General features: G+C 43.0%; 1 protein-coding gene across 1 annotated transcript; it reads left to right on the top strand.

Annotated features, from left to right (window-relative positions):
* The first annotated feature begins 15199 nt into the window (after positions 1 to 15199).
* Positions 15200 to 16087, top strand: LOC110900447. Its single transcript, XM_022147335.1, has one exon. It carries the CDS (start codon positions 15200 to 15202, stop codon positions 16085 to 16087), a length of 888 nt encoding a protein of 295 aa, XP_022003027.1.
* The last annotated feature ends 445 nt before the right edge of the window (positions 16088 to 16532 follow it).

Genomic DNA, 16532 nt, shown 5'->3' with positions numbered 1-16532 from the left:
CAGATAAGGTTTGCACACTCGGTTCATGAGGTCCATGAAAACCGCAGGTGCATTCGTCAACCCGAAAGGCATAACCAGAAACTCGTAATGGCCATAACGAGTTCTGAATGCTGTTTTGGAGACGTCCTCCTCTCGGACTCTCAGCTGATGGTATCCCGATCTCAAATCAATCTTAGAGTAATAACTCGACCCTTGCAACTAGTCGAACAAATCATCAATGCGTGGAAGAGGATAACGATTCTTCACGGTCACCTTGTTGAGCTCGCGGTAGTCAATACACATCCTGAAGGTACCGTCTTTCTTCTTTACGAACAACACTGGAGCTCCCCATGGCGAAGAGCTAGGACGTATAAAACCCTTTTCCAGAAGTTCTTGTAGTTGTGTAGACAGTTCTTCGAGTTCTGATGGAGCAAGTCGATAAGGCGCACGAGCTATTGGTGCTGCTCCAGGAGCTAGCTCGATTTGAAACTCGACTTGTCGATGAGGCGAAAGGCCAGGTAATTCCTCAGGAAATACCTCGGAAAAGTCCCGTACAATAGGAATGTCTTCTATCTTCCTTTCTTCCACAGATGCTTCAGTAACGAGGGATAGGATAGCGGTGTGGCCCTTCCGTAAACACTTCTGGGTTTTAAGGAAAGAGATGATGCCTACAACAGCCCCACTCTTGTCGCCACGAATCACGAGGGGTTCTTTACCAGGGCGAGGGATGCGGACGATTTTCTCCTTGCAAATAATCTCCTCTTGGTGTTAAGATAACCAATCCATCCCAATGATAACGTCAAAACTACCCAGAACGATAGGAATGAGGTTGATAGAAAGGTCTGATCGGCAAGGACAAGCTTGCAACCGTTAACTATATGTGTAGCCTCTAAACTTTTGCCATTTGCTATTTCTACCGTGTGCTTGGTGTTCAAAAGTGTTGGAGTGCGCTTAAGCATTTGGCTAACTTCTAAGGACATGTAGCTAGTATCGGCACCCGAATCAAATAAAACAGTAACAAAGAAATCATCCAGAAGAAACTTACCCATCACAACGTTGGGGTCATTCCTTGCTTCTCCCTGACCAATCACGAATACACGACCCTGGGCGCCATTGCCGTTATTGTTACCCCCGTTGTTGCCTCCATTGTTGTTCCCATTATGATTCCCGTTTCTTGGGTTGTTCTGATTCTGGTTTTGGTTCAGCTGGGGGCAGTTCCTTTTAAAGTGGCCTTCAGCGCCACACTAAAAGCATCCTTTATTTCCCTGCTGGGGCTGCTGCTGGTGGTTTTGTGGAGCGTGTTGTTGTTGGCGATTCTGATTCACAGGACGTGGGCTCCTGCAATCTTTGGCTTCGTGACCCAGCTTGTGACATCTCTGACAGCGACCCTTGTTGCACTGGCCGTTGTGGTGCAGATTACATCGATTACACTTAGGGTGATTTCCCTTGTACCCACCCTGACCTTGATTTCCAGATGACTGCTGACTGGGGCTCCTGTACTCATCTGTCTTTCGCTGCTGAGATTGAGCTGAAGTAGAACCCTTGCCAAGATTTCCATCCCACTTGCGCTTATTATCGTTGGGAGCATCAGAAATAGTGGCACTAATACGTTTGGGCAGTTTGTTCTGCTCAACCGCCTGATCAGTGAGACGATGAGCCAACTTGACGATTTGCTGTATAGTGCCAAGGTTAGCTGAGGTTACGTGGCTTTGAATTTCTGGCACCAAGCCCTTAAGGTACAGCTCAATGCGTTTGTAAGGAGGGTCCACCAGGGGGCACAGGATGGCCAGTTCGTTTGACCTCTTAGTATATGCCTCAATCTCAGACCCCGTCATCTTCAGGTTGAAAAATTCCACCTCTAGCTTGTGGATGTCGTCACGACTGCAATACTCTTCTCTAATCAGTTCTTTGAAGTCGTCCCATGGGGTGGCGTTAGCAACCGCCAACCCAAGCAATTGGACCTGTGCTTTCCACCAGGTTAACGCAGCTCCTTCGAGTGTTCCAGTAGCATACTTCACCTTACGATCCTCCGGGCAATCACACATCTCAAAAACAGACTCGAGCTTCTCGAACCAGTGAAGAAGGCCTACAGCACCTTCTGTGCCGCTGAAAGTGCTTGGTTGGCAATCCATGAAGGTTTTGAATATGCACACAGGAGGCTGACCATGTTGACCTGTGGTGCGAGAATAAATGACAAGGTTGAGCACGAGGGTAGGTTTGCGAAGGTAAGATCTAAACGTCCTAAGATAGGTCGAAGTAGCAGGTTATACCTCCTGCAGGAACAGCTGCGAGTGCCTCAGCAACTCGTTCGTTGATCAGAGCCGTCAACTGGGCTTGAGTAAGGTTGATACGTCCTCCGCGTCCGCTCATGATCTTCATAACGAAGCAACGTAAGTGAGGAAAGTGTCGTGAATGTGCGTAAGTGTGGGACGATAGTAGAGCGTAAGCACACAAGGTTCAATAGCAATTGTCACATTATCTAATGCATAGCGAGAACTATCTAACCGAAAATATAACATAAATCATACCACTTATGGTGTCGAGTCTTGCACGTGGAGCGAAGCGTCGTTGTGGATCGTTGAGCACTATACAGGTTATAGTCTGGTTTTATCAAAAAGCTTTTCCCTTTTTAAAACCAAGTTCACTATAACCAATGGCTCTGATACCAATCTGTCACACTCCCAAAATCCACCATGCGGAGTACTACCGCTTGGAGGCGTGACATGACCAGGATCGAGCCACCAATCATACTGAACAACGTATTTAAATAAATCAAGCCAACCACAATACGATTGGTGACCAAAAGCTAGTTAACCAAGTTTTAGTTTAAACAGCGGAAGCATAAACATAAAGTTCAAAACATAAGTTCGCAGTTCATAAGTTTAAAGACCGACACATAGGTTAAATAAGTTCATAAGGATTAAATATTAAACACGGGACATAACCGTCCGTACACCACAACGACTACTTCCTAGTGCAAGCTCCCAGCATTTAACGACCTGTAAGGCATGTAACAACGAGTCAACAACAAAGTTGAGTGAGTTCACGTTTGGTTGTTTAGTTTTTTTTAGTTGTTTTCCGAAAACGTGGTTTGTCTTTCATTGGCGTAATTGCCGTGGGGGTTACCCTGTAGTTGAAAGAAAGTTTAACCAGTTCATTCTTTATTACCCATACCCTGTTCATGATTAGTGGGGGCTTCCCCATGTGAACCACTAGACCGTATGATATCGACTACTACGCAAGTAAGTTGTGCCCTACATCAGTGTCTATCATCACTGATGGTTTGCCATAGTCCATTAGTACACGCCCGTCCGACTGGCACGGTGTGAGGTTTGTTAAAACTAATAGCGCTATTAACTAATGACCCGCTCGCCATTGGCCTCGGCGATTAAGTCGATATAAAATAAGGGACTTATGATAGAGTTTTGTCTAGTAAGTTTAAGGTTGTTGTCCTACACAAGAAGGACGAACGTACGTAGTTCTCCCAAAGAGAATACGCAGGATTAATACTGGCATCCTACCCGAGGAGGATGACCGTACATATCCTACCTAAGTAAGATATGTAGATTCCGTTTTAATTCTTTAACCCATTCCCAAACCACCGGGAATCCCATGCCTTAGAAAGTGTGTGAACTCACCTCGGTTTGCTCGGTTAGATTCTCAAATATAGCCAACCGTCAAGGTCGGTCAATCACGTCCTAATATAATTTACCAGTGAGTCATTTAGTGGCTTTCAAATAGAACACAAAGTTCCTACACGTATCTATCACACAACATGCATCGTTTTAACGGTTTATGCCCATCTAAGTTTCCCATCCATTCCCCACTCAAAATCAAACGTACGATAATGCACATAACATATATAACATGTTAGATCATTCACGGATAGCATACTCGACATTTAGACACGCAAGTCACAACTTATCTCAATTCAGCATTTATATTCAAAACCGGCTGTTCTCGGACGTTTTAATAAAATAGTTAAATTATTCCAAAAATTCCCAAATTTTTACAGGATGTCTTAAACATTCCATATTTTATTGTGTAAAAATATCGGGGTCCGGTTCACTACAAATATTTTATAACAATTTATATTCCAGACTGAACTCAGATTTATGTATTTCTGACCACAGTCCACGGAACAATTTATTAAAAATTCATCGAGTGTCCGATTTACGAAATTCCAGTGGGCTAATTACATATACATCAGTTGTCATCTACTGTATGAATTCCATGAGCTGATTCATCAAATTTTTGCAGTTATGACCAAAAACATAACACCTATTTTCGGCAGCAAAAATGCAGCTTGAGCTGCTGTTACAAAATGACCTTTTAAAAATAGTAAACGGAGTCCAAAAATTATGATTCCGGTGCCATTAGAACCGTATTTCCTAATATCACATTTTAGAGTCAAAATATTAGTTTTTCGTTAAGTTTATGACCTGTTTACAGCCTGTTAAAGGCGGCTGAAAATACACATCAGCAAGCTGTTATCAGTCTAAAGGCTATTAAAACGCACACATATGATTACCATTCATTCTAATAATGATCTACAACAGGTTATAAGTTATTTACAGCAAACAATGACTCATATATTTCATATTTATCTTGTATTACCATGTTTCATCATTATTTACTCTTTAACCAACAAGTTCATCACTCTAGCAAGACCTTTTAGTTTTGATTTTTAGTGTTCACGATTTATCCGACAAAACTCTTATTAACCACTCTAGACAAGATCAAGAAGAGGTTTAGAGTCACTTACTACTAGCTCGAGGCTAGGGAAGATCAAGAGTAGAAAAGTGGTGGTTAAAAGCGAATAGAGAAGGTCCTTCCACTTCCGAACGCACCGAGCTTCGTTGTATGCCTTCTAACACCTATGTGTGCACTTAGAATGCTTGAAGATGATCAAGTGATGGTGGTGGTGGTGTTCTTGGGGTCGGCCGAGATCAAGAGGGGAAGAGAGGAGAGTAGTGTGTGTTTAAGTGTGTGTTGAAATGAGACTAGAACCCAAGGTGTCTTCTTATAACCCATCCATCCATTTTAACCCTTGTATAATATGCTTATCATTAGGGAACAAGATCTAATATTTAATCAAATAAAAATCCCATGTGGGCCCTTGGTGTTGGCCGATTATAGGTGGGGGGGGGGGGATCTAGGCATAGGTTCCAACTAGTTAGTTACTTAAATAGTTAGAAATCAAGTAATAGTTAAGTTGATTAGTTACTAGATATTTTGTATGATGTGTTGAGGTGTTCGGGGACCCTAACTAGCTCAGAAAAATATAAACCATGAGTTTGTCAATACTTTTATGTTCCGGGTAAAGTCCGGTTGTTCGGTTCGGTGTTGTTCCGTTAAACTGCTTAATTAATCCGTAAAGCGTTTTACATATATATTTTTGCAACGTTTTTAATTTTTAACACTCAGGAAGTCATAACAAACTATTTAATGACTTTTCTGTACACTATTAGTGTGTCAACATGCACATGTAAATATAACACAGATATCAGAAAGCAGTTACGTAATTCCACACAGTCATCAAGCACATTAATTATTATTAATAAATTGTACGGAATACATGGGATTTTGAGGGTTGTCACAAGAACTCCACCAAAGGGAGATGCTTTTCCCAGCCGTTGCCGAAATCGATGACACATGCCCAAAGCATGTCTTCTAGAGTTTGAATCGTGCGCTCAGACTGTCCGTCCGTCCGTCCGTCTGAGGGTGATAAGCCGTGCTCATATCTAACCGAGAGCCAAAAGCCTTGTGCATTGCTTGCCATAATTCTGATGTGAATCGTGCGTCGCGATCCAAAATGATAGAGGTGGGCACCCCGTGCCTTGAGACTACTTCCTTCAAGTATAGGTCTGCTAGTGTGGAAAACTTGTCTGTTTCTTTGATTGCCAGGAAATGAGTAGACTTGGTGAGTCGATCCACGATCACCCAAATAGTGTCGTTCCCACGCTGGGATCTAGGTAGGCTGGTAACAAAATCCATGGAAATTTCCTCCCATTTCCACTGTGGTATTTTTGGTTGCTGAAGTAAACCTGCTGGTTTCTGATATTCTGCCTTGACTCTTGCACAGGTCAAGCATTTGCTGACATAGGTAGCGATGTGGGCCTTCATGCTAGGCCACCAATACGTTGTTCTGATGTCGTGGTACATTTTATCTGACCCTGGATGTACCGAGTAGCGAGACTTGTGAGCTTCATCCATCACCAGTTCATGCAAGTCGCCATAAAGTGGAACCCAAATACGCCCTGTTACATAGTAGGCACCGTCTTCCTTCTGTTCTAATCGTTGCCTTGAGCCGCGTAAGGCTTCAGCCCTGACATTTTCCGGTTTTAATGCTTCTACCTGAGCATCTCGTATCTGTGCTGGAAGACTAGACTGAATAGTAAGCTGCAAGGCTCGTACACGCCTAGGTGTAGTATCTTTCCGACTGAGGGCATCAGCCACAACATTGGCTTTGCCTGGATTGTACTTGTTGGCGCATTCGTAATCGTTCAAAAGTTCGACCCATCTTCGTTGATCGGTGTGATCGGTGTAAATAGTGCACTTGGTACCATACAGATAGTGTCGCCATATCTTAAGCGCGAAAACAACAGCTCCCAGCTCTAAATCGTGCGTCGTGTAATTCCGTTCATGAACCTTGAGTTGACGAGAAGCGTAGGCAATAACTTTATCCCGTTGCATCAATACACACCCAAGACCCTGTATCGATGCGTCACAATAGACCACAAAATCATCCGTGCCCTCTGGCAATGAGAGAATAGGTGCGCTGCAAAGTCTATCCTTTAAGTACTGGAAAGCGGTTTCCTAGGAATCCCCCCAACGGTAGGTGACACCCTTCTGTGTCAGTAGTGTAAGTGGCTGCGCGATCTTTGAGAAGTCTTTGATAAACCGTCTGTAGTAACCCGCCAATCCCAAAAATTGGCGTATTTCCGTTGGAGTACGAGGCGCAGGCCAATTTCTGATCGAATCTACCTTGGATGGATCAACATGAATCCCATCCTTGTTTACCACGTGGCCTAGAAAGTGGACTTCACGAAGCCAGAAGTCACATTTTGAAAACTTGGCGTACAACTGTTCCTTTCGTAGAAGTTCCAAAATCAATCGCAAATGCTGCTCATGTTCCTCCTGACTCTTGGAATAGATCAGGATGTCGTCAATAAAAACTATCACAAATTTATCCAGGTAAGGCTTGCATACCCTATTCATCAGATCCGTAAATACGGCAGGCGCGTTCGTTAACCCGAATGGCATAACAAGAAACTCGTAGTGACCGTAGCGAGTTCTGAATGCGGTTTTGGAGACGTCCTCATCCCGGACTCTCAGCTGATGATACCCTGACCTCAGGTCTATCTTGGAGTAGTAACTCGACCCTTGCAACTGGTCGAATAAGTCGTCTATGCGCGGAAGACGGTAACGGTTCTTCACCGTTACCTTGTTAAGTTCCTGTAATCAATGCACATCCTGAAGGTACCATCCTTCTTCTTCACAAATAACACTGGTGCTCCCCAAGGCGAAGAGCTTGGACGAATAAAGCCCTTTTCCAAGAGCTCTTGTAGCTGCTTTGACAGTTCTTCCAGTTCAGCTGGAGCTAATCGATACGGTGCTCGAGCTATGGGTGCTGCTCCTGGTGCTAGCTCGATTTGAAACTCGACTTGGCGGTGAGGCGGTAAACCGGGTAAATCTTCAGGAAACACCTGAGGAAAGTCGCGTACAACTGGAATATCCTCCAATTTCTTTTCCTTCACTGATACATCAGTGACAAGTGCCAAAATGGCAGTGTGCCCCTTTCGTAAACATTTCTGAGCCTTCATGAAGGAGATGATGCCAACCACAGCACCACTCTTGTCGCCTTGAACTTCGAGAGGTTCATTGCCAGAACGAGGAATGCGAACTATCTTTTCCTTGCATAGGATCTCTGCGTGATGTTGGGATAACCAATCCATACCGATGACGATGTCGAAACTACCCAAAACTATGGGTATGAGATCGATCGAGAAGGTCTGACCAGCTAAGACGATGTTACAACCCTTGACTACAAGTGCGGCTTCTACACTTTTACCATTTGCTAACTCTACGACATGTTTGTGTTTAGGGGTGTTGGTGTACGTTTTAACATTTTACTCACTTTTAATGATATATAACTTGTATCAGCACCCGAATCAAATAAGACAGTAACATAAATATCGTCGAGAAGAAACTTACCCATAACCACATTGGGATCATTCATTGCGTCACCTCGACCCGGCACAAAAGCACGACCCCGAGCTTTGTTGCCATTGTTGTTGTTGTTTCCCCCGTTGTTGTTGTTCCCATTGCCCTGATTGTTGTTGTTGTTGCGATTCTGGTTCTGGTTTAACTGGGGGCAATCACGCTTGAAATGACCTTCAGCCCCACACTGAAAACATCCCTTGTTGCCCCGCTGTTGCTGCTGCTGCTGCAGGTTTTGTGGAGCTGGTAATTGCAGTTGCTGGTTTTGATTCGCGGGTATCACACTCCTACAGTCTTTAGCTTCATGCCCTAACTTGAGGCATCTCTGACAACGTTCTTTGCGACACCGTCCACTGTGGTGTCTGTTGCACCTATTACATAGTGGGTGAAATCCCCGATATCCACCCTGCCCCTGACGCCTGATGATTGCTGACTCGGATTCTGGTAGTCATTTGTCTTGCGCTGCTGTGCTTGAGACTGAACAGAAACTGATCCCTTGCTGGAATCCCCATCCCATTTTCTCTTGTTGTCACTGGGAGTAGCAGAAGTAGTAGCAGCAGTAGTGGTAGCACTGATGCGTTTTAGCAGCTTGTTCTGTTCCACTGCTTGATCGGTGAGTCGATGAGCAAGACGCTGAATGTCTTGGATGTTGTTGAGGTTTGCCGATGTCACATGGCTCTGAATCTCTGGCGCAAGTCCCTTGAGATACAACTCAATGCGCTTAACTGGAGGGTCCACCATAGTTGGACACAGGATGGCCAGCTCGTTTGACCGTTTCGTATAGGCTTCGATTTCTGACCCCGTCATTTTCAAATGGTAAAGCTCTACTTCCAACTTGTGGATGTCATCGCGTGTGCAGTATTCCCTTTTGATAAGTTCCTTGAAATCTTCCCAAGGTGTGGCGTTAGCAGCTGCCAATCTTAGGATCTGTACTTGCGCGTTCCACCAGGTTAGCGCTATTCCTTCGAGAGTGCCAGTGGCGTACTTCACCCTGCGAGCCTCAGGGCATTCACACATTTCAAATACTGACTCTAGCTTCTCAAACCAATGGAGGAGTCCCACTGCCCCCACGGTGCCACTAAAGGTGCTTGGACGACAGTCCATGAAGTTCTTGAATGTGCAGACCGGTTGTGGAGCGTTTTGACCTATTGTGCATAGAATAGGACAATATTAAATACAAAGGTTGATTTAGGAATGTAGGATTCAAAGATCCTAATGTGTATTCCATCCGCATGGTATACTACCTGCTTGTGCAACTGCAAGTGCCGCAGCTACTTGTTCAGCAATGAGAGCCGTCAACTGGGCTTGAGTCATCTTAACACGTCCAGACATGATCTTCATAGTAAAAGTAGAGTAAGTGAGAATGGTTCGCGAGTAGTGCGATGACAGAAAAGAGTAAGCACGTAGGTGTTCTCATGTAATAACGAATAGTAAGCAATGTAATCCAAGCATACTACGAGCAAAGTTCTATGTAGTTCTAGCATGTAGGCAATAAACATAAACCTTATTACCTAGGATGTTGAGTCTTGCACGTGGAGCGAAGCGTCATTGTGGATCGTTGAGAGCACTGTTCTGGTTATAGTCTGGTTTTAATAAAAACGTTTTCCCCTTATTAAAACCAAGTTCTCTATAACCAATGGCTCTGATACCAATCTGTCACACCCCCAAAAATCCAAACGCGGTGTATCCCCGCTTGGGAGCGTGATTGACCAGGATCAAGCCATCAATCATATTGAACATAGTGTATAATAATTAAAGTAGTTCATAAAACCTAATTCAATACAATTGATGTTCAAACCAAACAAAACATAATTTGAGTAGCGGAAGCATAAGTATGTAAACCCAATGTAAATCATAAGTTCAATTGTTTAAACGTTTAACATGGCATCCACGATCCATGCTCCACAACGACCTGCTCCTTCCTGTGCAGGCTCCATAAGTACCTAAGGTCCTACAAGGCATGCAGCAGAGAGTCAACAACTAGTTGAGCGAGTTCACAGTTAATAGTTCAGTAATCGTAATAGTATAGTAAGCCTTGTGTTCGTTCATTAAGTCATGAATCGTATTAGTTCGTATCGCGGCCCTCTAGGCATGTGTGCGAAGATTTAGGGAAGTTTCCCGAGTATTCTAGACTAGATGTTTGTATCGCGGCCACCCGGCATGTATGCGAAGTTTAGAGTATAGTTCGCGGCCTTCCTAGGCATGTGTGCGAAGATTAGTCATAATATCGCGGCCAACCCCGGCGTGTGTGCGAAGATCAGTTCTATGAGCATCACTAGTCTAGTCATATCATATCAATAACCCTTCCTCACCCGAGGACCATATAACTAAGTTCCATAAGCTAGGTAAGTACAAGTAAATAATCCAAACCCATTCCCACCCTGGGAACCCCATGCCTTGGCTGTGTGAACTCACCTTGGTTTGCTCATTATGCTAAGTATGTGCTCAAAGTAAATCAATCACGTCCTAAAGTATGCACGTATACAAAATCAATTTGTATTCATGAAGTTGGCACGTAAGTATAATCATAGTGGGCATCGCATCAATAAACACCGAGTATCACATTGCACGTATTCGTAATCATACAAGTACTGTTTTATACTTAACAGCAGTTAAATATCTTAGTTAACTTCTAACAGGATTAGACTAAGTTATTGGGCAGATTATACATTCGACGAAACACTTCCATTTCGTCAAAGCATCTCGGCGAAACATACTCTGTTTCGTTGTATACTCTTTTGGCGAATCATATTCCTGTTTCGTCGCTTGCCTTCGGCGAAACACCCCACCTGTTTCGCCGTATATTCCGTTTCGTAAACCCCTCAGTTACGCCGCACATGTCAGTTACAAACATTACACAGAAACCCTACTGGTCATGAACAGCCGTTACCACATCAACCAGTAATCATACAAAAATCGTTCAACATACAATCATCATCTAACAGAATCATTATACAGAAGTACACAATAATCATTGAGTCGGAAACACGGTTCCCATACTTAACCTACCACCGACAAGAACCTCAAACCCGTTCACATACAATTACAATATTGGATTCAGCATCATTCGTTTATTTATTATGTCGGTCAATTTAGTTTAACAATAACATACATCATGCTTAACCTTAATCGATTCGTCAAGATCATAACCATTCACTGTTAATCATAACAAGAGCATACCAAGAAATCATGATGGTTATCTAATCATATCCTTTCCAGAAAGTAAACAAACACAACATGTAACAATAATCAAAGCATCAATGAAACCGATTAAACAAGCACGCAACTAACCGAGGTAGATGGTACGAGGGTTTGATCGTTCACGAGGGCTTGGGGGTACACAAGGTTGCCGTCACACTTGGGAGAGTTCTAGGGTTTCTGTTTTGCCAAAAGTGTGACGAATGAACTGGTTGATTCGCTAAATACCCGTCATTACGCGTTGGGCCCTTAATGGGCTTCGGCGAAACTGGGCTCGGCGAAATACATTCTGTTTCGTCGAGATTAGGATGACGGGTCAAGCTTCTGTTTCGTCGAGTTGATTCGTGAAAGTTATACAAGACTTAGCTAGTTCGAGTGTGTACTAACAGGTTCACATTATACCATTAACACATAACATGCAATACTCACAATATGTTTCATTATAACATAACGTGCACAGTTACAAGTCAAACAAGTCAAACAACTACACAGTCAAAGTCAACGTGCATTTAATGCGAAAGTGAAAGTCGGAAACTCGAGTTGTCACACAGATGATAATTGCCCGCACCAAGGTTTGAAGCAAACTAATGCTCGAATGATGGAGAAGGGTAGTAGGCAGCAAAATCACTCTAGACGTCCTAATAACAATCCGGTTGTTGATGAGGAAGGGTATACAGGGGTGCATAGTAAAAAGATTGCTAGAAAAGCTGGTTTCCCGGTTAATAAGCCTAAGCAAAAGTTCGAATATAGACCTGTGGTGTCTAAAAAGAAAGAAGAGCCGGTTAAAGTTTTGCCAAATTTTCAGTCTTCTAATCCTTTTGATGTTCTAAATGATCCGAGTGTTAATGAGGAGGTGGATGGGGGCGGGCCAGCTTCGGCCCAAGTGAGTTTGGATGATGAAGAGCTAGTTGACGATTTTAACGAGGCGGATGGCTTTGAGATGGATGGTTTTCTGAGGCAAGGAACGATTAATATTGAAACTATAAAAGGGGCAAGCACTCCTTCATCGGTGCTCAATGGTTAGTATCGCTTCTTGGAATATTAGGGGTTTGAACCGCCCCATTAAGCAAACGGAGGTTCGCCATGCTATAAAGGAGTTGAAATTGAGTTTATGTGCTATTCTTGAATCTCATGTGGACGTGAGTAATCTTCCTAAAGTGTGTAAGTATGTTTTTCGGTGGTGGCATTGGACGTCGAATAGGGGCCGTTGTGATAAAGGAACACGTATTATTGTTGGTTGGAATCCGTCTGTTTTTGATGTTATGGTGCTTTCGGAGACCGATTAGGTTATGCATCTTCAACTTATATTTAAACAGAAACAAAAAATGGTTTTTTGTTCGATTATTTATGCAGCAAACTATTATATCAATCGGAGGGATTTGTGGAAACATCTTTCTTTGCATAAGAATTTTGTTTGTAATGAACCGTGGGTCATCCTAGGTGACTTTAACTCGGCGCTGAACCTTGAAGATAAATCTATGGGGTGCTCCTCGGTGTCTCTGAGCATGAAGGAATTTCAAGAGTGTGTTGATGACATTGAGATGGTAGATTTAAAACGCTCTGGTATCCATTTCACGTGGAATCAGACACCAAAAAAAGGGATTGGGTTGATGAAAAAGATTGATAGAGTTATGGGAAATTCTCACTTTATTGCTAAGTATCCGAGTGCTGTTGCGGTGTTCCATCCTTCTCGGTTATCGGATCATTGCCCGTGTGTAGTTAGTTTCCCGAAAACTGAAAAAATAAAACACCGGTCTTTCAAATTTGCTAATTTTCTGGCGTATAAACCTGAATTCTTGCCGCTTGTGGAGAAGATTTGGGGTATGACCATTGGAGGTGTGTATCAATTTTCGGTTGTTAAAAAACTTCGCCAATTGAAATCTCCATTACGAGTGCTACTTTATCAGCAATAAAATTTACACAAAAAAGTTGAAGAGTTGAGAGATAAGCTTGATCGAATTCAATGTGATATGGATAAAGATCCGACTAGTCTGACGTTGCGGGATGCGGAAGCCACTACTCGGTGTGATTATCAGGCTGCGTTATTAGATGAAGAGCGGTTTTTGAAGCAAAAGTCTAAAGTGGACTGGTTAGCGGCTGGGGATATGAACACGGCTTACTTCCACTCGTCGCTCAAAAACAGAGTTCATTATAGCCGAATTGAGGTCATACGTGATGTTAGAGGGAATGAATTTACGGATGATATGGTTTCGAGAGCTTTTGTTGATCATTATGAGTACTTTTTAGGCTGCCCGGGTGATACGTCACTTAGTCCAACTCCTGATTTGTTTATTAAAAGGTTAGAGAGGGATGTTGTAGTCCATATGGTTCGGCCGGTTACTACTGATGAGGTTAAAAAGGCGATGTTTTCCATGGGTTCGGATAAAGCTCCAGGTCCTGATGGGTTTACAACGGGTTTTTTTAAAAATGCATGGCCTATCGTTGGTAATGAGGTGTCGAAAGCAGTTATTGATTTTTTTGATACATGGAAACTTCTAAAAGAATTAAACCATACGCTTATTGTTCTTATTCCTAAGATTCCATCCCCGTCTGTGGTTACGGACTATCGTCCGATTGCTTGCTGTAATGTGCTATTCAAGTGTATTAGTAAAATTGTTGCTGAAAGAATCAAGGGGGTGCTTAATGACATTGTTAGTGTCAATCAGTCGGCTTTCGTTCTAGGTAGAAAGATCTCTGATAACATTCTGTTAACGCAAGAGTTGATGCATAATTATCATAGAGACATCGGTCCCCCTAAATGTGCGTTTAAAGTGGATATTCAGAAGGCGTATAACACTGTCGATTGGGCCTTTTTAAAGAACATTTTGGTGGGTTTTGGGTTTCATACCAGCATGGTTCATTGGATCATGGTTTGTGTTTCTACGACCACGTTTTCAATTTGCATTAATGGTGACGTTCATGGTTTTTTCAAGGGTAAGAGGGGGCTTCGTCAGGGTGATCCTATCTCTCCGTATCTTTTTACCCTTGTGATGGAGATCCTCACAGCTATTTTACATCATACGGTAAGGATTGACTCTTCGTTTAAATTCCACAACAAGTGTGAACGCCAACAGATTATCAATCTCTGTTTTGTGGACGACTTGTTTATTTTTGCTAGGGGTGAGATTGCGTCGGCCAGATGTATCATGAAAGCACTCAACTCTTTTTCAAAGATGTCGGGTTTGTTGCCTAATACCCAGAAAAGTACAGTTTTTTTCTCTAACGTTCCATCGTTTGTTAAAACTGCTATTCTGAATATAATGCCGTTTATAGAGGGGTCGTTGCCTGTGAGATATTTGGGAGTTCCTCTTATATCGTCTAAGTTATTGTACAAAGATTGCCAGGTGTTAGTGGAGAAGCTCGAAAAACGTATTATGCATTGGCGGAATAAATTACTTTCGTTTGCAGGTAGACTGCAACTTATTACTTCTGTTTTGTCCTCCCTGCATATTTACTGGTCGTCTGTGTTTATCTTGCCTGCTCGGGTTATTTCTAAATTGGAAGCTTTGATGCGCAATTTTCTATGGTCTCATGACAATTCGTTTCAGAAGGACAGGGCTAAGGTTTCTTGGAAAACAGTTTGTGTTCCTAAGTATGAGGGTGGGTTAGGGATTCGTCGTATTGGTGATGTTAACAAAGCCCTTATGTCAGCGCATTATGGAGCATTCTTTCTAAGCGTGAATCCTTATGGGTTGAGTGGGTGCATTCGTACAGATTAAGAGGTAAAAGTTTCTGGGCTTGTAATATCCCTTCTTCTTGCTGCTGGTCGTGGAGGAAAATTCTTCAACTTCGCCCGGATATGAGGAGTTTTGTTTGGTCAGAAATTGGGAGTGGGTTATCGACATCAGCTTGGTTCAATTCGTGGAATAATATTGGTCCGTTGATTCAGTTTTTTTCCCCGAGACTTATTGCGAATGCAGGTTTCAGTTTGGATGCTAAAGTGGCTGGTATTTTCTTGGAGTCTTCGTGGGGTTGGCCGAATGAGTGGAGAGATCGAGTTCCGGCCCTTAATCAGCTCGATATCTTGTCTATTCAGCAGAATAAGGATGATAAACTCTTTTGGCGACAAGGGGATCTTCTTCATGATTTTTCTACGGCTCGAGCTTGGGATTCTTTTAGACATCGAGAGTTGGAGGTAGAGTGGTGTCGTATTGTTTGGTTCGGCCAATGCATCCCTCGACATGCGTTTTTAATGTGGCATATTATGAGGCGTAAGTTACTTACTCAGGATAAGATTTTGAGCTGGGATTTCTCGCGGAGAAAAAACATGAACATGATGTGTTGTTTGCTTTGTTATGCCAATCATGATTCTCATAATCATCTGTTCTTCGAGTGTAAATTCTCGGATCAGATTTGGCACAAAGTTAGACATAAAGCGGGTATGGAGTCGGTTCAATCCAAATGGGAGGACATTGTTAATTGGCTAGTAGTTCGGTCCAGGTCGAAGTCAGCTAGGAACTATGTTGCAAGGTTATTGGTAGCGGCCACTGCTTATTTCATCTGGCAGGAGCGTAATGCTAGATTATTCAAGAATGAGTTGAGACCTCCAGAAGCTATTATTGAACTTATTATTCAACAGGTCCGGTATAAATTAATGGGAGCGAAGCTAAAGAACTGTGACAATGTCAGAAGGCTTCTAGGTGATTGGGGGATTAGTGGAGCTGATCTGCTTGAAGATGTTGGCTGATTGAGTAGTGTTTCGTTTTTGTGCTAGTGTCTAGTCTAGTTGTTTTTTTGTTTGGTGGTGTTTATTTGTTTTTTCCATTTGTTTTACTTTCATGGGGCATGTCCCATGATTGAACTAGTGTAGACTATCTACACTACTTGAGTTTTTTGGTTGTGAATATACAGAATCACCGGGGTAACCCTTTACCCAAAAAAAACGATACGGTGCGCGAGCTATGGGTGCTGCTCCAGGGGCTAGTTCAATCTGGAATTCGACCTGGCGATGAGGCGGTAGACCAGGTAAATCTTTAGGAAACACTTGAGGAAATTCGCGTACAACTGGGATATCCTCTATTCTTTTCTCTTTCGTTGATGCATCAGTAACTAGTGCCAAAATGGCAGTGTGACCCTTTCGTAAACATTTCTGAGCCTTTAGGAAGGAGATGATGCCAACCACAGCACCACTC

The sequence above is a fragment of the Helianthus annuus genome, chromosome 13, assembly GCF_002127325.2.
Source record: "Helianthus annuus cultivar XRQ/B chromosome 13, HanXRQr2.0-SUNRISE, whole genome shotgun sequence".
Taxonomy (NCBI): Eukaryota; Viridiplantae; Streptophyta; class Magnoliopsida; order Asterales; family Asteraceae; genus Helianthus; species Helianthus annuus.
This window is presented reverse-complemented; position numbering and strand designations above follow the sequence as displayed.